General features: G+C 38.6%; 1 protein-coding gene and 1 long non-coding RNA gene across 11 annotated transcripts in view; one reads left to right on the forward strand and one right to left on the reverse strand.

Moving 5' to 3' along the window:
* The window catches only part of FAM172A (family with sequence similarity 172 member A), a 525,562-nt gene that overhangs the window by 40,604 nt on the left and 463,443 nt on the right, over positions 1–21,515 (forward strand). For all 9 annotated transcript variants that reach the window (XR_008847615.1, XR_008847616.1, XM_056538171.1 and 6 more), the window contains exons 3-4: positions 7,620–7,721; positions 12,419–12,519. Coding sequence is in view for 7 of the 9 variants with exons in the window: in XM_056538171.1 (XP_056394146.1) it covers positions 7,620–7,721; positions 12,419–12,519 (203 nt within the window). In the remaining 2 variants the exon portion in view is untranslated. The remainder of the gene's footprint in view (positions 1–7,619; positions 7,722–12,418; positions 12,520–21,515) is intronic.
* On the reverse strand, positions 1,778–20,635 carry LOC130290516 (uncharacterized). Of its 2 annotated transcripts, XR_008847621.1 has the most exons (5): positions 20,468–20,635; positions 18,078–18,139; positions 14,052–14,087; positions 2,222–2,346; positions 1,778–2,157 (listed from the first exon to the last, which is right to left on the reverse strand). It is a non-coding gene; the product is annotated as an uncharacterized LOC130290516 (long non-coding RNA). The 2 variants fall into 2 exon arrangements; XR_008847622.1 differs by lacking the exons at positions 1,778–2,157; positions 2,222–2,346 and adding an exon at positions 13,214–13,334.

Raw genomic sequence — 21,515 nt, forward strand, 5'->3', positions numbered from 1 at the left:
GAAGATTATCTCTGCAGTCAGTGAGATTATTAGGTCTCCCTGTATATCTATTATGAAGCGAATGTCAGTTTTAGGTTTGTTCACAGCAGCCATCCCAGCAGAGTTTTACAATTTGAACTTGGGACTTTGGATGGTTCCCAACAAGATTTGGAGACACGCATTGTGTTGCCCCCTCAAGTGCTGGCTTCTTTAGACTGGTGGTTAGTGAGTGATAACCTTTCTAAAGGTGTAGATTGGGTTTGTCGGGACCCTGTAGTCATCACTACTAATGCCAGTCCTTAGGGATGGGGTGCTCAATTGGATAACCTTAATTTTCAGAACCTTTGGGAGAATGAGGTGATTGCTAGATCAGAAGCTAGAGCTTTTAGCAGTGTCTAGGGCTCTAGTGATTTTATTAGGGGCTCTAATGTAAAAATCTTCTTTGATAATACCACTACTGTCTGTCCTAATTAGACAGGGAACTACGAGATGTCCATCGTTTATGAATTTGTCTTTTCAGGTCCTGTCCTTTTCATAATCCCATCTAAAACAATCTCTGCAGTGCATATCAAAGGGGATCTCAATTTCAGGGCAGACTTTCCAAGCCGCCAGTTAATTCAAGGCGAATGGTGGTTGAATCCAAAAATATTCTTCAAGATCACAGCCTTATAGGGAACCCCTTAAGTGGATCTTTTCACTTCCAGGCACAACAGACAGGTCAGAGACTTTTTCACCTAGGTCCAGCAGACAGACCCTTGACGGTGGACGCACTTTCTCAGACTTGGGAATGGGACTTGGCCTACGCCTTTCCTCGCCTGGCTTTTATTCCCAGAGTCATAAGAAAAATCAAAGAGGACCGTGCGACAGTCATCTTATCACCCCATTCTGGCCACGGAGAGCATGGTTCTCCTGTCTGAGGACTATGTCTCTAGCAGATCCCTGGGTTCTCCCGGAAATCCAGGACCTTCTCAGCCATGGCCCGGTCCTTCATCCAGATATCCGCAACCTTCATCTGACGCCTTGGCACTTGAAATGATAATCTTGAAGTCCAAGGGTCTGTCAAATGCAGTCATATCCACTTTACAATACATTAGAAAACCAGTGACTACAAAGATTTTATTTTAGAATTTGGAAAAAGTTTTGTCATTTTCAGATTCGACCGAATTTGATTTAGATAAGCCAAATTATGCCTTTATCCTTGATTTTTTACAAAGAGGACTTGAGAAAGGGTTAAGGGCTGCCACCCTCAAAGAACAGGTAGCTGCTCTAGAGGTGTTATATGGCCAGAAGATTGCCAACCATCCCTGGGTGGTGAGATTTTTTTAAGTCCATTACCAGAATGCTGCTATCCAGTCCACCAGCTGTTTCTCCTTGGGATCTTACTCTGGTGCTTAACTCTCTCTGCAGAAGCTCTTTGAGCCTTTGTCTTCTATACCCCTAAAGCTTTTGGTTAAAAAAACTGCCTTTCTTATAGCTGTCACATCTGCCAGGAGAGTAGGGGAGCTAGCGGCCCTATCCACTAGAGAACCCTATATTCAAATCTTATATGATAGGATTATTTTAAGACCTGACCCTGCTTTTTTACCTAAGGTTGTCTCAGATTTCCATTTATCTCAAGAAGTTGTCCATCTGTGCGAATCCATCTTCAGAAGGTGGAAATCTGTTCCACATGGTTGATGTCCGTAGATGTGTTATAGAATATTTAGAAAGGACCAAAAATTTTAGGAAATCAGATAAATTTTTTATTTAGTTTGCAGGTCCCAATAGGGGAAATAGATGGGTTAGGCAGGCCATTGTTGCAGCTTATTCCTCTGCAGGTCTGTCTCCTCCAGCCAACTTGAGAGCCTACTCTACTAGAGCAGTCATCTCATCATGGGCAGAGAAAAGAGGTGCTTCTTTTGCTCAAATCAGTAGGGCGGCTACTTGGTCATCCCCACATACTTTTTTTCGGCACTGTAGGCTCAGGGCTGACGATCTATCCTCCTTGGCTTTTGGGCGCAAAGTTCTTTAGGCGTTGGTCCCTCCCTAATACTTCTCCGGTATTCTCTCTGGTGGTGCTGTCGTGACGGGGTGGAAAGCTGGTAATTACTCACTGGTAATTCTATTTCCTCGTAGTCACGTCAGCACCAGATACTATTCCCCTCCTTTTTCTTGTTCTTCTCACTTGTGGTGTGATCACTGTGGTGTTGCAAAAAAAAAAAAAAAAATATATATATTTGTTTTGCGTATAGTGTTTACTAACCTTATGTAGGATGCTTCTTAAGTCTCGGTAATTCTCTGAGGCAGAGAGGGTTGTGCATCCTTTTTGTACTCTAGGTTTCCTTTTCCTGGAGGAGAGTCCATCTCTCTCGGTTGGTGCTGTCGTGACTACGAGGAAATAGAATTACCGGTGAGTAATTACCGCCTTTCAGATTACTCCTATTTGTACACATAGTTAGTTTGTACACTTCTAACACAGAAGTTAGCGAGTGAGCCCACAGATTGTTGTCTAGATATAATATTGGAGGTTAGGGGTACCTAAACATCTACCTATCTACATCGGACCTTAACCTCTATCTTAAAAACTCTCTTCTACCTAATAGCTGAGGTGCTGCCCTGCCCCACTTCAACTATTGACTGACCCTTCATATGCCCTTAGTTTACCCCATACAGCACAGAAAAATTCTAATAGAGGATATAATTCAATACATTTATTTCTACCTCAATGCGTTTCCCGTATAGGGGTGTGTGTTTGTGTATATATGTATGTATATATATAATATATATATATATGGGTATATAATCTCCACCAGGTCCAGAACCTATGATATCCATGTTCCAACCTTACTGGTGTCTGACTTCTATGCTAGTGTTGTACAGGCCGCTCCAGATTTACTCATCTTAAAAAAATGTTTGTATTTCTGCGATTTTATAAAAATAAATAAAAAATAAATAAAAAAAACGCAGATCTCAATAAAAAAAAGTATATATTTCCAACTATTTAGAAGTTAAGCAGGGGCATACATATACACGTGTACAGACATATACAATTAGTTTTGCAGATATATAGTTAGTTGCTTTTCCTCTCCAACAAGGTTTAGAAATATTGGGCAGTACCTGGTGCTCAGCTAGTAATATAAAAAAAAATGTAGTAAACCGTCATTGTCAAAAGGTACCATGGGAAATAAACCAATATGAGCAGTTGCCGCAGTCCAAGGACCACTCCCTATGGTATCTTCTGCACAATAATTTTCAGTGGTTACCTCTTTAGTGAACATTGCATTGTGTCGGTAAGGATGGGGATGGGCACCTGTGGGATGGCTTTACGGAAATTTCTCAACGCACATGTAGTAGATAGCTTGTTGATGTAGTTTTGTAAAGTAATTAAATTTTCTTTTAGCTTTCAAAATATTTTCATTATGTTCCTTAATCCTTTGCACTGTAGAACTCCCTCTATAACCTCAGTTACATACATAGCTACATAATACAAGGTTATACCTGGCATGAGGAGACATGGGAAATCTCCACAAATGTGCTATGGAAATGATTTCTCATTTAGTTTCTGCTATGCATTTAATTACAGAAGACTGAGAAAATGTGCAGCGCTGTGATAGAAGTCAATCAGATGAACCTGGGGAAACTAATCTGTCCATGGTATACTTATTATTGCAGCCATTGTAAGTCTAAGTAGGATTTAGTCAGTTCAGTGGGTCAAGTGCAGATTTCTTTCGTGTTCTGATGTAGTTTTCTCATTCTAATCAGTACAAATATGGTGTAATCTTGTTTCTCTTTTAATGAGTCATTGGCCTTTTCTGAACTGAAACTATCTTGAGCATTTTATCTTTACCTCAAGGTGTGCTAATGCTGAAGAACCTTACTTATTTTACATTACAAAGCTGTTTTTGGGACCCATTAAGGGCTGAAGGACCCTACTTACTGGATCTAGATAGATAAAAGTTGCCTTCTTTCCTTGTACCTAATGTATTGATCAAAGATGATCCGACTTCCTTCCTCTTAGGAGCCACAAAAATGACTGACTCCTTTAAGGAGTCACATTTACTGAGCCATGTCAACATGTTTGCAGCTACAAAGAATTTCAACATGTTAGTTACCTTCTCTTTAGTGTTATAGATAATTAAGGTTTACCCTAAATTAATTCATACCACAAGACTTAGACCCCCAAATAGACAAAGGCTCAGATTTATCAAATTGTACCAGAGCTTGATAGCTGTGCTGTGATTGGTTGCTGTGGGAAAATCTCTCCACTTTTTCTCTCACAGTTTGATAAATCTGGGCCAATATCTTTTTTGGACATTTCAGGAAGAATGTGGTGTGTTTACAGCTTGCTGTCTTGTGCTTAACAGTGAATTGAATACAGCAGGCGCTGTAGATATAAAGACTGCAGAGTAATAGTCTACTATTTACTAAAATGTTCTGCAACAGCTCTTTTGTGGCAGGAGTGCAGCGGTAAGGAAGAAGACAGGGTTAAAAGGCTGTGATGGAGAGCTGAGGGAAAGCATTGCATTCTGGGAATTATAGTACTGAGCAACTGCTCAATCAGGAAGTAATGAAATTTGAGCGGGCATGGTAGGATAGTGGATTTCATTCTCAATCATTTGTGATTTCAGAACTGGGATAGGGAGGTAAAAAATTACCTGACATCGGAACACCCTCTTAAAGGGGTTTTCCAGGAATTTTTTTTTATTTGACTATGCTACAGGGGCTTTAAAGTTAGTTTAGTTCATAACATAGTGTCTGTACCTGTGTGTGACGGTGGTCTCACAATTCTTCTGTGATTTCTGCCCTATATTAATTTTTATTTTTAAAAGCGTACAAAATTACTCAGGTCTCAGGTTTTGCCAGGTGTGCAACGGGAGCCTGTCTTGCTTCAATGGGTGGATCAACAGGTGGATCGACCGCTGAGTGGTAGAGAGATCATTCTGCAATAGCTGTAGGCACCCTGGTTAGAAAGCACTGGTGTTTTGAATGGAATGCAGCTCATTTGTGTTTGAATGGGGGGGGGGGGGGGGGTGGTTGATGTGTGGGAAGGTGGAAAGTGACCTGAAACTTACAAACAAGGAACTATGGGATTTGTAGTGTTCGAGAACGAAATCCAACAGGAAGTCCCATACCCAGTTCACAAAAAGATCGCCACAATGTTATGATCATCTCACAACATAGCCATTTAGCCCCAAGACAAGCACAGATCCTTCCTAAGCATGTAAATTACTTGTCTGGTAGGTACATACTAAAATCGCCTTATGGTGGATAATAACTTTAAATACATGCTATATTGAAAATGTAACATTGGTGTCACACATAGGCACTCACCTGCTGGAAGTGTGTGGAAATACCGGCTGTTCCATTGTCTTCATCTCCTGCTCACACTCCCCCAAAAGAGACAAATATCAAACCTTACAGTTGGGATCAAAAGTTTGGGCACCCCAGGTAAAATTAATAGAAGCCAAGGAAAGAGGGAAAAATCTCCAAAAGGCATCAAATTACAGATTAGACATTCTTATAATATGTCAACAAAAGTTAGATTTTATTTCCATCATTAACACTTTCAAAATAACAGAAAACAACAAAATGGCATCTGCAAAAGTTTGGGCACCCTGCAGAGTTAATATCTTGTACTGCCCCCTTTGGCAAGTATCACAGCTTGTAAACGCATTTTGTAGCCAGCCAAGAGTCTTTCAATTCTTGTTTTAGGTATCTTTGCCCATTCTTCCTTACAAAAGTCTTCCAGTTCTTTGAGATTTCAATTATGTTGAGGTCAGGAGATTGTGAAGGCCCTGGAAAAACCTTCAGCTTACTTAATGTAATGCCCCATGGATTTCGAGGTGTGTTTAGGATCATTATCCATTTGTAGAAGCCATCCTCTCTTTAACTTCAGCTTTTTCACAGATGGCATCAAGTTAGCATTCAAAATTTGCTGAAATTTTATTGAATCCATTTTTCCTTCTACTCGTGAGATCTTCCCTGTGCCACTGGCTGCAATGCAACCCCAAAGCATGATTGATCCACCCCCATGCTTAATAGTTGGACAGAGGTTATTTTCATTAAATTCTGTTCCCCTTCTTCTCCAAACATACCTTTGCTAATTCCGGCCAAAAAGTTCAATTTTAACCTCATCGGTCCACAGAACTTGTTTCCAAAATGCATCAGGCTTGTCTATATGTTCATTTGCAAAGTTCTAATGCTGATTTTTGTGGGGAGGATGTAGAAGAGGTTTTCTTCTGATGACTCTTCCATGAAGACCATATTTGTACAAGTATCTCTTTATAGTGAAATATTGTACCACAACTCCAGTGTCTGCCAGATTGTGCAGTCAAACGTGGATTTTGAATAGTTTTTCTCACAATCCTGCGAGCTGTTCTGTCTGATATTTTTCTTGGTCTTCTAGATCTTGCTTTAACTTCCACTGTTCCTGATTACTGCCATTTCTTAATTACATTCCAAACAGAGGATATTGACATCTGAAAACATTTTGCTATCTTCTTATAGCCTTCTTCAGCTTTGTGAGTGTCAACTATTTTCAGTTTCAGATTTCTAGACAACTGCTTAGAAGAACCCATTGTGCTGATTGTTGGGGCAAGGTCAGATTAGTCTGGGCATTTAAAACCTTTGAGATTGACATCACCTGGTCTTCCCAGATGATGATTGAGAACAATCCATGACACTGGCAGGTCTCAGCTTTGCAAAGGGGGCAGTGCATGCTATAAATTCTGCAGGGTGGCCAAACATTTGCAGATGCCATTTTTTGTTTTCTGTTATTTAGAAAGTGTAAATGATGGAAATAAAATCTAACTTTTGTTGACAGATTAAATGAATGTCTAATCTGTAATTTGATGCCTTTTGGAGATTTTTCCATCTTTCCTTGGCTTCTTTATGTACATTAATACCAATTTTTACCTGGTGTGCCAAACTTTTGCTCACCACTGTACTTGCTTATGAGTCTCCTTACAAGCCAGGCCCCCATATCACGTCAGGTCTTATAACCCGCCCCTTGTATCACATCCCCCACTACAGTCACTTTCAGAACTTGTATAGAATATGCTTATAGAGAGTGTCTCATCAGAAACATTTCTATTGTTTAAGTTTGTTTTTTATATTAACCATTTTTTTTAAGAATGTTTGTTGATTTTTTTTATTTTTTTTCTAATTTTCATTTTACTATTTAGATTTTATAGTAATTTTAAAATCTTGTGGTTTCCATTAAGGCAACTAGGGCTAAAACTTAGCTAAGACTTCCTGCTCTCTAAAGATCACTTTCCAGTAATGTCTTTCTTTTTTGCACAGACAGGAGAACAGTAAAAGGGGGCACCAGTATATAGAAAACACTGGATCCACCACCATTCAGAGCAGAGATCAGCCTCCCACCTCTTTGTAGAATGATCTCTGAAAAGGTCACAGAGAATTTTCAGTAGTGTCTCCAATTCATCTGATTGGGACAGGTCATGGCTAATGTTTAATGTCTTAAATCCATTGGTCCTGCTCTCAAACAACCAACTCGCCAGACAGAAATATACGACAGACTCCTATCCGAGTTTGTACTCTGAAAATTGTGAACCCAGCCTATAAACAGAAAATAAGTAATTCTTGGAGCATAATATTTAAGAGCAAGCATTTGGTTTACCATATTGTTTTTTTTTTCCCAGATCTACTTTCAAGAATAGACTTGGATGAACTGATGAAAAAAGATGAGCCACCTCTAGAATTCCCGGACACCTTGGAGGGATTTGAATATGCCTTTAATGAAAGTAAGTTTTATACACAGTTGAAAATATTCTATTAAATAGCAATTAAATTAATGTCACTGAAAGCGAAGGTCACAGGTGAAGGATGTTTCCTGGAGTTCTTCAGTCTTTGTTTGATTGATCACAAAAGGGGTTGTGAAGGAAAAAACTGGCTCCAGAAAGTTTAAACAGATTTGTAAATTGCTTTTATTAAAAAATCTTAATCCTTTCAGTACTTATGAGCTGCTGAAGTTGAGTTGTTCTTTTCTGTCTAAGTGCTCTCTGATGACACTTGTCTCGAACTGTCCAAAGTAGAAGCAAATCCCCATGGCAAACCTCTTCTACTCCCGAGACAAGCAGAGATGTCAGCAGAGAGCACTGTTGCCAGACAGAATAGAACAACTCAACTTAAGCAGCTGATAATCATTGGAAGGATTAAGATTTATTAATATAAGTAATTTACAAATCTGTTTAACTTTCTGGAGCCAGAGCCAGTTGATCTAAAAAAAAAAAAAAATAAATTTCCCCTGGAAAACCCCTTTAAGAGCTTCAGCGACTGCCCCCTGCCTGATCAGCACCTTCTATATGTCTTATCAGTTTACATGTCCACCAGTAGTCCCCTGACCTGCTTCATGTGGGTCCCGGGGCGATCTGATGATAGTCTACCCAGGCAGACTCTGCCAGTAGATTGCCGATCACACTGTGCAATTGTCAACACGGAATAATACTATGCTATTTAATGATTGCATATAAAAATCCCATATTAATACTTAAATATTGTTAACAAAATAATAAAAATTAAAAAAAATTTGGGATATAAACAAAAATACTTCCCTAATAAAAATTTAAATCACTTGGCTCACCAGGATGTAAATTTACTTCATGCACTGCTGGTCCTGGCCGATAACACCTTCAGGACATTGTTTTTTTTCTAAAAATCTCTTTCAATTTTCCACTTCCAGACCAATATCAGGGCTTGTTTTTTGCTCCACCAATTTTACTTTGTAATGACATGAATAATTTCACCACAAAATCTACTGCGAAACCAAAAAAATATTTGTGGGGCAAAATTGAAAACATTTTCTAACTTTTGGGGCTTCCGAATCTACGCAGAGCACTTGGTAAACATGACAACTTATCTTTATCCTGTAGGTCCATATGATTGAAATGATACTTAACCTTTATAGGTTTTATCTAAAAAAAAAAAAAATTACTTTTTGTACGAAAATTAGCAATGTCCTCTTTCGACCCCTATAACTTTTTTAATTTTTTCATATACGGGGCGGTATGAGGGCTAATTTTTTTGCACCATGATCTCTAGTTTTTATCTGTACCATTTTTGTTTTGACTTTTTGATTGCTTTTCATTTTTTTTAGGGTATACAAAGTGACGATAAATACGCAATTGCATACTTTGTTTTTTTTTTTCACAAATATGACATTGAGTGTGTGGTTTAATTAACATTACCTTTTTATAGTTCGAACAGTTAGGCACGCGGAGATGCCACATGTTTATTTTTGTAAAAGGGGAGTTATTCAAACTTTTATTAGGGTAGGCATTAAATCCCATTAACTTTATTTATTTATAAATTTTTTTTTACGCTTTTTATAGTCTCCATAGGGGACTATTACATGCAATCTTCAGATTGCGTACAATATTCAATGCTATGCCATAGCATTGATTAGTGTTTTCGGCACTCCATTGCTCCAGGCTGCTGAGGCTTCCTGGAGCATCGAGCCACCAATTGGACAGTGAGGAGGCAGATAATTGCCCTCCTGTCGTCCCCTCAGCTGATCAGGACACCACATTTTTACTGCAGTGGTCTCGATCAGCTCCGCTGAGCAGCTGGAATGTTTTTTGTTTTTTTTTACATTTCTGACACCGCGATCAACTTTGATCACGCTGTCTAAGGAGTTAATGCTGGACATTACTACTATGACGTGGGCTCAGCTCCTGAGCCACTGTTATAGAAAGAAAGGAGGAATGGCACTCACCACTTACTGTAATTTCTTATCTTTTATTCTTCATAAAGTGCAGGTGCTTTAAAAAGGCATTTCACCCAGCCGGGTGTGGACGCCAGTGCGCGTGCTACAGGTAACAATTGTTTCGCTCTGGCTTGAGCTTCAACAGACCTTGAAGCTCAAGCCAGAGCGAAACAATTGTTACCTGTAGCACGCGCACTGGCGTCCACACCCGGCTGGGTGAAATGCCTTTTTAAAGCACCTGCACTTTATGAAGAATAAAAGATAAGAAATTACAGTAAGCGGTGAGTGCCATTCCTCCTTTCTTTGTATATTTGGATTCTGGATACTCTTCGTTTTCATAAGGAATTGAGCACCACTAACTGTTATGAGACTGACCTGGTTCACATAGGAGTCACGGGAAGCTTGGCAGTGCCGGCCAGCGTTTTCTAATCTAAGTTACTGTTATAGAAAGGGAGTAGGACAAGGGCGTATAGGTACGCCCTTCGTTTTTAAGTGGCTAACCCTCTAGATGCTGTCCAAAGTTGCTGATTTGCTTGGTCACATTACATCCCAGAATCTTTTTAATAAAATGTGATTAAAACATATATATATATGCAGAAGTGGTACATAGAAAAACTAGAGATGATGGCACAAAAAAATAAGAACTCCTACTTCTGTGTATAAGTTAAATTGTGAAAGGGATAGGGGTCAGAATATAGCAATTTTAAACATACAAATTTTCTTATAAAAGTTTTCCTTTTTTTTTAAGTAGTAAAGGAACAGACAAACATGTAAATATGGGAATCGTTTTAATTGTTTTGCCCCACAGAATAAAGAGAACATGTCCGTTTAAAGTGCACTTTGTAAAAACGAAACCCTCCAAATGTTGCAAAATTGCCGTTTTTTCAATTTCTTCCCACAAATAATATATATTTTTTTTATTTACTGTACATTTTATGGTGAAATGAAAGAAGTAATTACAAAGTCCAATTGGTCCTGCAATAAACAAGCCCTTATGTGCCTATGTGGATGGAAAAATAAGTTCCATGCCTCTTAATCCCTTGTCTCTTAACCCCTTAAATGGGCACTGCCATTAAAATATTTTTTTGGCATATGATACAGCAGGTAAAATAAATAAGATTGGTAATTTACTCACTTTGATTTGTCACGAACCTTGCGGCTTGACGTTTGCTGACTTTAGCCTGCATAAATTAGTTCAGCATTCAGGTGCTCCGGTTGGCTGATAAAGGTGGATACAGTCCTAGGAGACTCTCTCCTAGGACTGTATCCACCTTTTCCAGCTCACCGGAGCACCTGAAAGCTGGACTAATTTATGCAGGCTGAAGGCAGCAACCGCCGAGCTGAGAAGTTCGTGACGGATCAAATTACTGTAACTTCGCTCATCTCTAGTCATTACAGTGTAAAGTTGGTGGCGCAAAAAACAAGCCCTCAGCCCTCTTTAGGTGGAAAATTTAAAGCGTTATGATTTTTAGAAGTTGAGGAGGAAAAAACAAAAGTACAAAAATGAAAAATGGCCAGTTCTTTAAGGGATTAATGACTCAAAATAAAATATAACTGCATGCACCAAAATTAGTATGTTTAAAAAGTATGTCTAAAATTGTCCTTTTCTGACCCCTATAACTTTTAAATTTTTCCGCTATATGAGGACTCACTTTTTGCGCTGTAGTCTGTAGTTTTTTATGGGTACCATTTTTGATGGGACTTTTTGATGGCTTTTTATTCATTTTTAATGGTATATGAAGTGACCAAAAATGCATAATTGTTTTTTTTAAGTGTACGCCATCGACCATATGGTTTAACTAACCTTATATTTTGATAGTTCAGACATTAATGCATGAGGAGATACCTCATGTTTGTTTATTTTTAATGGGAAGGCGGGCGGGGAGATTCTAACTTATATTAGGGGAGGGGCTTATTCACATTTATTAACTTTTTTTTTTTGTTTAACCCTTTATTTTTTTTTATTTTTTTTAGTCCCCATAGGGGGCTATACCATGCAATCTTACAATTGCATACACTATTAGATGCTATGCCATAGCATAGCTTTGGTCAGTGTTATCGGTGCTCTGCTGCTGCAGCCTGCCATGGCTGGGAGCTTCAGAGCACCGATCGGACAGCAAAGGAGATAGGTAAGAGCCCTCCCTCCGTTCTCTCAGCTGATCGGGATGTCACGGTTTTACCACTATGGTCCCCATCAGCTCTGCTGAGCTAACTGGCATGTTAACCCAGCATTTTAGCATGTAGCGTGCTAAGCTCATTTAAAGCATGCTCAGCTTGTGAACACACTTGAAACATTGTTAACGGGACCAGGGCGTACAGGTAAACCCTACGTCTTTAAGTACCAGGACCCAAGAGCGTTCCCACACACCCTGCGTCCTGAACGGGCTAAAAGGCGAGGAGGAAAAACGATAACTAAATAATTAAAATAGGTGTCCTTAAGGGGTTAAAAAATGTAAATACACATTTGATATGCGAACATTAAAGACATTGAGGTTTTTTTTTGTTTTGTTTTGTTTTATACCCCCCCTCCCCTTGCACATATTACCCCTAGCAAGACTAAAAAAAAAAATACTTAAAATTATTTTGCTACCTTTGAGAAATGTTACAGGACTCCTTAACTACCTTGTGTGCAAAATTGCAAAAAAAATTTTTTACCCTTTGGACCAAAACACTGGTTATTAAAGGGTTAATAGCTTTACTGTTAAACTCATTTTGGTTGTGTCTTTTTTGCTGTAGATGGTCAGCTGAGACATATTAAGACTGGAGAACCATTTGTCTTTAACTATCGAGAAGATTTGCATAGATGGAACCAGAAGCGTTACGAGGCTCTTGGAGAGGTACGTTGTCATATCGCCAACCAACATAACTTAATGGGTTACACGAAGCAGGTGAATTAAGTGTAATCATAATTTAATAGTCATATGTAGACTTTTGTTACAAGTGTTCATAATAAAACATTACAAATTATGTTGTGAATGGGGTTAAAAAAGACATTTTTGTCATAATCTATTTTGTTTGACAATTAAAAGTTATCAACCACTGAAAACTTTCAATTTTGTACTCTGTCAGTAAGTTATAAAGGCATAGAATTGACAAGCTGAAACTTATAAGTTTATTAAGCCACAATAAAGTATTTGTTCACTACGATCTTGTGTGTTTTTTTTTTTTTTTAACAAAGCAAAGACGATAGGGCAGTCACTACCTTATCAACAAATACATTTACAAGTAGAAATTTATAAGAGTTTGAGTGCAAACTTTCTCAGCCTATAACTTATTTTTTTTTGACAAACATGTCTTGTCCAAATACCGTATGTCTGCTGAACGTAGGAGAGACCTATTGCCCTGGCTGTTTTCTGGAGGCCAGTTCTTCTATGTAGCACTATATTTGTACGCTGAGAAATCACTAGAGTCTAAATATGATTCAACTTTCTTGTTGAATTGTAGGACTTTAATATCTGCCCTATAGACAATAAATCCTTTTTATTTTGTTTGGTTAAGGACACGAACAAAACAGTCCCCCCACCTGCTAGCAGATTTCTTCCATTCCCTCGACTCCTTCATACTCTAAGCTGTAGGATTCTTTGAAGCAGTTGCAATTGTTCCTCTGTAGGCTATTAAGAAAAATCTAGAAGGCGGCTTAGCTGTCTGTGTCCTTTAGGCGTTATTGTATTTAACAAAATGTTATACAAAGTGTGATAAAATAATTGTAGTGAAGAAGAAAACCTTAAGATATTAATGACACTCTACATCTTAAGCACAAAAAAAGACTTTTCTAAAGGATGAAGTGCATTCTATGCCAGAGATTGCTTGAATGGTCTCCAAAGATTGTATTCTGTGTTTATTTAAATATATCTTCCAAGAAAATGAATAACAAGTTGAGGTTAAAATTATTTTCATAATAGAACACATTCTGTTGTTCTAAAGAATTGCAAATTTAAGATCACACAGGCTTTTGTTTTGGTCTAACGTATGAGGGTTGGGCATTTGACCAGCCATGAGCAGCCAATCCGGGTGTATGCCGCCAGTGTAAGGATAGCCGACGTGTGTGTGTGTGTCAACGATTCTGTATAACAAAGTAAGTAATTGATCATATATTTTGGGAGTTCTTACATCATACCTGCAAAGCCTTTGGTATATTGTGGACATAAAGACAGTTTATAGTCCTTTTTGTGTAAATTGCACATTCCATAAGCTAGTTAAAAAGAGTAAACAGAAAAATGGGATAGGGCATTTAAGAGAATACAAGTCAAATAGAAATGAGAATGGAAATGCTGTCACCGTAAATACCTTGAATAGCAACCCGAAGGGGCACAAGTAACAGTAAAGGTTCAGTATTTAAGACAGACAGTGAGCAAATTGAGCAGATTACCTTAGACTAGGTTCACATCTTTGTCAAAGCTCCGTTCTGAAAGAAAAAGATAAGCCGGTTGGTCCATTGCACAGCGGTCACCAATGGGTTCAAACGGATCACATTAAACCTTAATAGGGTCCATCTGGTGTCCATTTATTAGCAGGATATAAGCGGCAAAAAATGACTGCTTGCAGTATTTATTTATTTTTTTTCCTGTTATTTCAACAGGTTCTGTAAACGGAGCTCTGGTGCAGATGTGAACTCAGCCTTAGGCCTTGTTCACATTTCCTTTCAGGCTTTTTATTGTTCTAAAAAGGACATGCTAGATCGTCTGCATGCTAGACACTGGTAAACCCAGGTGGATCCCATTAACTATTACGGGTTCTGTCTGGTTTCCAGCATGGTATTGGACAGAATTGGTCCAAGGCTTTTGCTGGAATCTGTGATGATGGTTCCTGTGAGGTGAGAGGGATTAAAGGGGTACTCCCAAGGGAAATTTTTTTTTTTTTTAAATCAACTGTTGCCCGAAAGTTAAACAGATTTGTAACTTGTACAAAAAAGAAAGATCAAAGAGTGCGCTAAGTCTCCATTTTTTGACCAAGAGTGCTGTTGCAACTTTCTTTTTTGTACATTTTGTATTTGCCACAGCAGCGGGCACCTGTGTATTAGGTAGTAGTGCTGGCTATTTTTCCTTTTGTTTTTACTTTGTAAGTTGGGGGGGTGTGGCACCCTCTTTAGCCGTGCACCACACCCCTCTCAGACTGGAGGTGGTTTAGTCAATGGCTGATCCAACATGTCACACAGTCAGAGGCTATATGCACAGCAGAGGGGAGTTATCATGTTAGGGTCCCATCCGATATGAGGCCACCTCCGCGTGGTGGATGGGGGGACACATTTTGATCAAAGAGTGCGCTAAGAGCCTCCATTTTTTGACCAAGAGTGCTGTTGCAACTTTCTTTTTTGTACATTTTGTATTTGCCACAGCAGCGGGCACCTGTGTATTAGGTTGTAGTGCTGGCTATTTTTCCTTTTGTTAGATTTGTAACTTACTTCTATTTAAAATCTTAATCCTTCCAGTACTTATCAGCTGCTGTATGCTCCAGAGGAAGTTCTTTTCTTTTTAATTTCTTTTCTGTCTGACCACAGTGCTCTCTGCCAACACCTCTGTCCATTTTAGGAACTGTTCAGAGCAGGAGAGGTATGGGGATTTGCTCCTACTCTGGACAGCTCCTAAAATGGACAGAGGTGTCAGCAGAGAGCACTGTGGTCTGACAGAAAGGAAATTCAAAAAGAAAAGAACTTTGTGACCATAGCCGTGCTTTGTGACCTGTGCAAAGAGGGGGGAAGAGAAGAGTTGTGACCATAACCAATTGTCAGTGGTGAATCCCATTATTGGTCACAATGAGAGGACTGCTGAGAAGTGTTTTCTACAGAAAGGAAGGGTCAGTCTATTGTGAAGGGGTACTCCACAGGAAAACATTATTTTTCTTAATAAACTTGTGCCAGAAAGTTTTTAAACAGGTTTGTAAATTACTTCTATTTAAAAATCTTAATCCTTCCAGTACTTATCAACTTCTGTATGCTCCAGAGGAAGTTCTTTTATGTTTGAATTTCCTTTCTGTCTGACCCCAGTGCTCTCTGCTGACACCTCTGTCCATTTTAGGAACTGTCCAGAGTAGAAGCAAATCCCCATAGCAAACCTCTCCTGCTCTGGACAGTTCCTGATATGTACAGAGGTGTCAGCAGAGAGCACTGTGGTCAGACAGAAAGGAAATTCAAAAAGAAAAGAACTTCCTGTGGAGCATATAACAACTGATAACTACTGGAAGGATTAAGATTTTTAAATAGAAGTAATGTACAAATCTGTATAACTTTCTGGCACCAGTTGATTTTTTTTTTACAAAAAATGTTTTCCAGTGGAGTACCCCTTTAAGACAGTGTTTTCATACAGGGTTCCTTCATATGTTGCAAAAGTACAACTCCCAGCATGCCAGGGCAGCTAAAGGCTGTCCAGGCATGCTGAAAGTTGAATTTTTGCAATAGCTGGATGCCACTTGGTTGAGAAACACTGGGCTCAGGACTGGGTGCTGGGCGACCTCTTTTTCAAAATAAAATGTAGTTATGTTGCGGTAAGGCAACTCTGTTAGATACTTGAGATAGCAATAATTTTTTTTGTAGCTAATGTATGGGCATATGTTCTGCTTAATTAAATAAACTTAAAGCGTACCTGTCATAGTGCTGAAAAAAGTTATGTTACTCATCCTGAGTACCTAATCCTGATAATGTACATGTCATTTTTATGTGTCTAGGGCCTAAATATCCCTAACAAATAGCATTTATATGTTGCTCACATGCTTTGTGTTCTTGCCTTATGGAGGGGACGTGTCATCTCTCTCCCTCACTGTGATGACTCATCTGCTCTGAGTCTGGGAGCAGCCTGGCAGTCTGCCAATCACTTCACAGTAGTTTTATGCATACATTTTCTATCTGTTCCTAGTAAAGCTGGATGCTAATGAACGTAGCTGGGACTATGTGTGTAATTCAGCTTTCACAGACTCCTTAATGTCTGATCAGCTTCTTTGTCATTCAGGAGTCAGAGAAAGCTTTAGCTGTTCAAGTATGCTGGGAGTTGTAGTTTTGCATTGCAACAGTTGGAGCTGCAGTGTTGCCTTTAGCTGTTGCAAAACTACAACTCCCAGCATGCCCACACATCCTTTGTCTGTAGTTTTGCAAGAGCTGGAGGCACATAGCTGGAGAATACACAGCTCTAAAACAGAGTCTTACAAAGATTGTACCCCCAGCTTTTGTGAAACTACAACTCCCATCATGTAAGTTGTAGTTTAGGAACAGCTGGAGGCTGTAGCTGTGCAATGGTGATCTCCTATACTGGATACCAACACACTTTATGGCCGGTATCCAGTATGCTGCAAAATACAGAGTATTCTGTCTGCATAAAGACCGATGACCCCTAGTGGTGGCTATTTTCATTTTTTATTTTTTAGTAAATTTTTTTTTATTTTTTTTTAAATGTATATTTTAAAAAAAGTTGTCTTATCGGTAGTACTACAAAATGTAAAAAGTCTGTCATAATGACAGTGCCTTAATGTCTTTTTTTTTTGTTTTCAGCCGACTGTTTTTTAATGGTGATTAATTTTTATTTTTGTTTCTCCTTACACCTCCTCTAATTTTTAAGGGTAGGGTCATACATAGCATAAATGCTGCATATTTCACACTGTGCAATTGGAAATATGCTGCATATAATTCACCTATGAGCAGACACACAGGGCCACCTGGTGGCAGCCCTGTGTGTGCAGTAAGGTGGTGTGCACGCGTGACTGTGACGCGCTGGGTCTGCCTCCAAATCTTACTGCACAGACTGAGCTGCCACTGTAGCACGTTGTGTCTGTTCATAGAAGTATACGCAGCGGTTTTCACACTGCATGAAATACGCTACACTGTGTGACCCTACCCTTAAAGTAAGGTTGGAAACGTATAAAAATGGAACCTTGTCTAGGCGCCGTTCGCAAATCCAGGATAGTCAGATAAAAATGTGTAAGGAAAAAAGTGCCGGTAGGCACTATATTTATTAAAAGACTTCCAATGACGCGTTTCAGAGGGTGTTCCCTCTTCCTCAGATTGGCATACAAGTAGTGGCACCAGAGGTGCTTTATATACAAACATGAACACCCACTTAAGGTGGGCGGGACTAAACACATAGTTCATAATTAACATAATATAAAAAACGAAATTAAATCATTGTCAAAAATCATATTTGTAGAGGGCGACATATAAGGATGGAATTAAAACAGTAAATTCTTGCAATTTGCAGAAGTAAAGTTGTGTAACCATAGGTCACAGCATGGCCTCGGCTCTCATGCTCCGGAATTGATATATGAGAGCGAGGTTCAATGAAACATAAATAAACAAACAGAGCTTGGCTGCGTTGGTGTGAAGTATCAGCGCATATAGCGAGGCTGATGTTTTGAGACTGGAGACCACGTGCGGACAACCAAAACAATCACAAGTGCTGACGGGGAAACTCACTGATAGAGATTCACTGCAGACTCGCGCTGTCAGTGGGGATGTCCTGTGGATATCGCAGGCTCCTGGCGGAAACAGAGAATGATAAAAACAGGGTAAGTAGCTGAATCAGAGCAAGTGACAGCTATTATGTATTGGACAGTTACAGTCTTGGCATCATAGCAATTAAAAGTTACTGGGTATTAGACAACACAATATGGACATAGGTGATTGCAGGGGCTGTGTGGTATATAACATTATCAAGGATAGGTGGCTTATGAGTATTAAAGAGGCACTTTAACAATACAGTATATTCAGTATATAAAACTGTATACAGCCCATAACAGTAACGGTGGCAGAAAAATGGTAAATATACAGGTATATGAATATATATCGACCATATGTTAGATATTCTAAATTAAATGCAAAATAGCAGCATGAGTAATGGCAGCTCAACAGAAATTATTTAGTGTATTTTTTGCTAAAAAAAAAAATATATATATATGTGTGTATATGTATATATGTATGTGTGTATATATATATATATATATACACATACATATATGAGAGAGAGAGAGAGAGATATAGCGGTGTTATTTTTAAAAATGCATAATGGCAGTAATATTTGTGGTTGTAAGAAAACCAGATATTTGTGAATAGAATCCATTAAAAACTTTTTACATACAGTTGTAAGCCAGGCCGGCACATTGGTAGGTTGAGATAAAAAACTACGGAATATATATATATATATATATATATATATATATATATATATATATTAACAAGAAGAATTACCATAGTTAAACATTTAACTAAAATGACATGAAAATTGTATACAGACAGGACTAATAAATAGTAAAAAAAAATAGTCTTCATGCTAAGTACTCCTAAGGGGTTATATGCCTGTTTTACAATTTATCTGGTGACTGGCCATTTTAATAATATACGAGGCACAGTCCTCTCCCCCTTTTTTTTTTTTTTTCTCTTTTCACATGTCTTAATTGTTATCTTACGGCTATGAACAGACAACATATTTTTGAGCAAACAGTATTTTTATATGTCGCCACAAATGAATAGTTTACATCTTGGTGCCTTTGCTTTAGAACCTGTAATTGGTAGTAGTGAGGCTCTAATCTCTTCTGAAATGCTGATTATATTGCCAGCATGTGGGGAAAAAAAACTGCTTATTTGCAAGCAAATACGTAGATGAAGTTTTCTCACAAATGTGTTTTCACCTCCACAAAGAGAGAATCGTTGAATATTCCAATATATTAATCCAATTGGGCAAGTGGGACATTCCTCCCTAAAACAGTACAGTACAAACAGAAAACATGCTTAAACCCAGCATTTATACTGTATCTTTCATTACTCACTCAAGGCTTTTTTTTTTTTAAATTACATTTTCAATAAAGGGGTTATCCAACATCTGGGGGCAACTGCAGATCTAGGAGGTTAGAAGCCATGTGCCGGTCAATTTTGGCATCTAGTCAGTCCTTTATGATCTTTTTTCTCAATAAAGATGGTTGAAGAAAACAAAAAAACAAAACAAAAAGAAACGTAGAATAAGAAGTGAACAAAATCCTACTAACAAAAATGACTTTTGTGGTAAAAATCAAGGGTCCCATTAACTGATCTCAGAAAAAAAGTCCTCACATTCCTCTATTGATGGTTTTTAGAGGGTGAGTAGGAATAAACAAAAACAAAAGTTAATTATGTAACGGATTTTAAGCCAAAATTATTAACGAATTGATTAACTTTAATCAAGAATCCTTCATGAACACCTGCTACAATGCATGGAGGAGCTAATAGCCACATAAAATCATTTTTTTTCTCTCTACATTTTGAAAAATGATCTTGTACCTTGGACACAGAATGATTCAAGGCTATGTAATTCAAATAAATAAATGGTAAAATAAATATTTATGTTTGCATGCAGACAGCATTGTTACAATACGTGGTATATCAGCAAAAATTGTCTACATTGTATAAAAAGAATACATTATTCAGTGTCATTATCTACAGCCAGAACCGGCTCACCCGATTCTGGCTCACCTCTCTCTTTCGGATGGATGCCGTTAGAGACAGAGATAGATATAGATATATATATATATATATATATATATATCTATATATATATATCTATATCTATCATTTTTTTATTTATTTTTTTATTTAATTTTGTCTTTTTGTTTGTTAGATCTGCTGAGACTCAAGCTCAAAACGTGGTTTATGGGTGGCAGAAATAATAAGTGGGACACAGGTTTTTGGGAGATAGTTTTATCTAAAACAGAGAATTTTGATACATGTTATTAGATTAGCTGTAAATGCTTACACAATAGAACAGTGAACGTGTTTTTTTTTTATCGGGATATCTAGTGAATATGCCATAAATGTATGGTGGATTCTGGTCTCACCTCTGGGATCTGCACCTTTTTTTCTACAAGAAGTCGCTGGAACTGTGGTGATAAGCCGTAAAAGGGCACAATCACCCAAGGGCACACACAAACCTGGAGCAGTTGGGATTTAAACAAATTCAGTTTCTCTTCCTAAACTAGCTCCATCCATCTAAATAGCCACTTAAAGGGAATCTGTCATGAAAAAGATGTGAAATGTCAGCAGAGAGCACTGTGGTCATGATGTCAGCAGAGAGCTCTGTGTTCCAAAAAGAAAATAATTTCCTCTGTAGGATTCAGCAGCTAATAAGTACTGGAAGGATTAAGGTTTTTTTAATAGAAGTACTGGAGTACCCCTTTAACATCTCATTAATCAAAGAAAATAAAAACACTGTCCATCATTGTAGTCCACAGGATACACTGATCTGAAATGAGAAGAAAAAAAACCCAAATAAAATAGGTTAGTACATTTATTGTAACCCACCCTCACATTTACTGGCCGCACCGCATGACTACAACTGGGAGGACATGCTGGGAGTTGTCATCCGCCCCCGCCCTTCTAACACACTTCCCCTGTGCCGCACAACTACATTCCCAGCATGTCCTTACAGTAAGGACATGCTGGGAGTTGTAGTAGTGTTGCGTGGGTGGGAGATGTGCAGGCGGGTGACAGGCTTGTCACCCACCTGTACATCTCCTATCCGCTCGTCCCACCGTCACGGTGAAAATGAAAATAAAAAATGTTGCACAAAAAGTCTCAACTGCTTGCCCCCGACCACCCACCCACATCTACCTCCCACCCACTAGCTATTGCAGTACTACCACTCCCAACATGCCCTTACAGTGAGGACATGCTGGGAGTTGTTATCCCAACACCTTGCAGGCAGGTAATAGATGTGAGTGGGTGCCAGGGAGAGGAGCTGTGCAAAAAAGTCGCGCAAAAAGTCGCACAAAAGTCTCACGTGCGACTTTTTGAAAATGCTGTCATAGGCAAGTTTGTAAGCCAGGTCTGACTTTGCTTACACTTGCGACTGTTTGAAGGGGGTTTGCGACTTTTATTTGTTTATGT

The sequence above is a fragment of the Hyla sarda genome, chromosome 1, assembly GCF_029499605.1.
Source record: "Hyla sarda isolate aHylSar1 chromosome 1, aHylSar1.hap1, whole genome shotgun sequence".
Taxonomy (NCBI): domain Eukaryota; kingdom Metazoa; phylum Chordata; class Amphibia; order Anura; family Hylidae; genus Hyla; species Hyla sarda.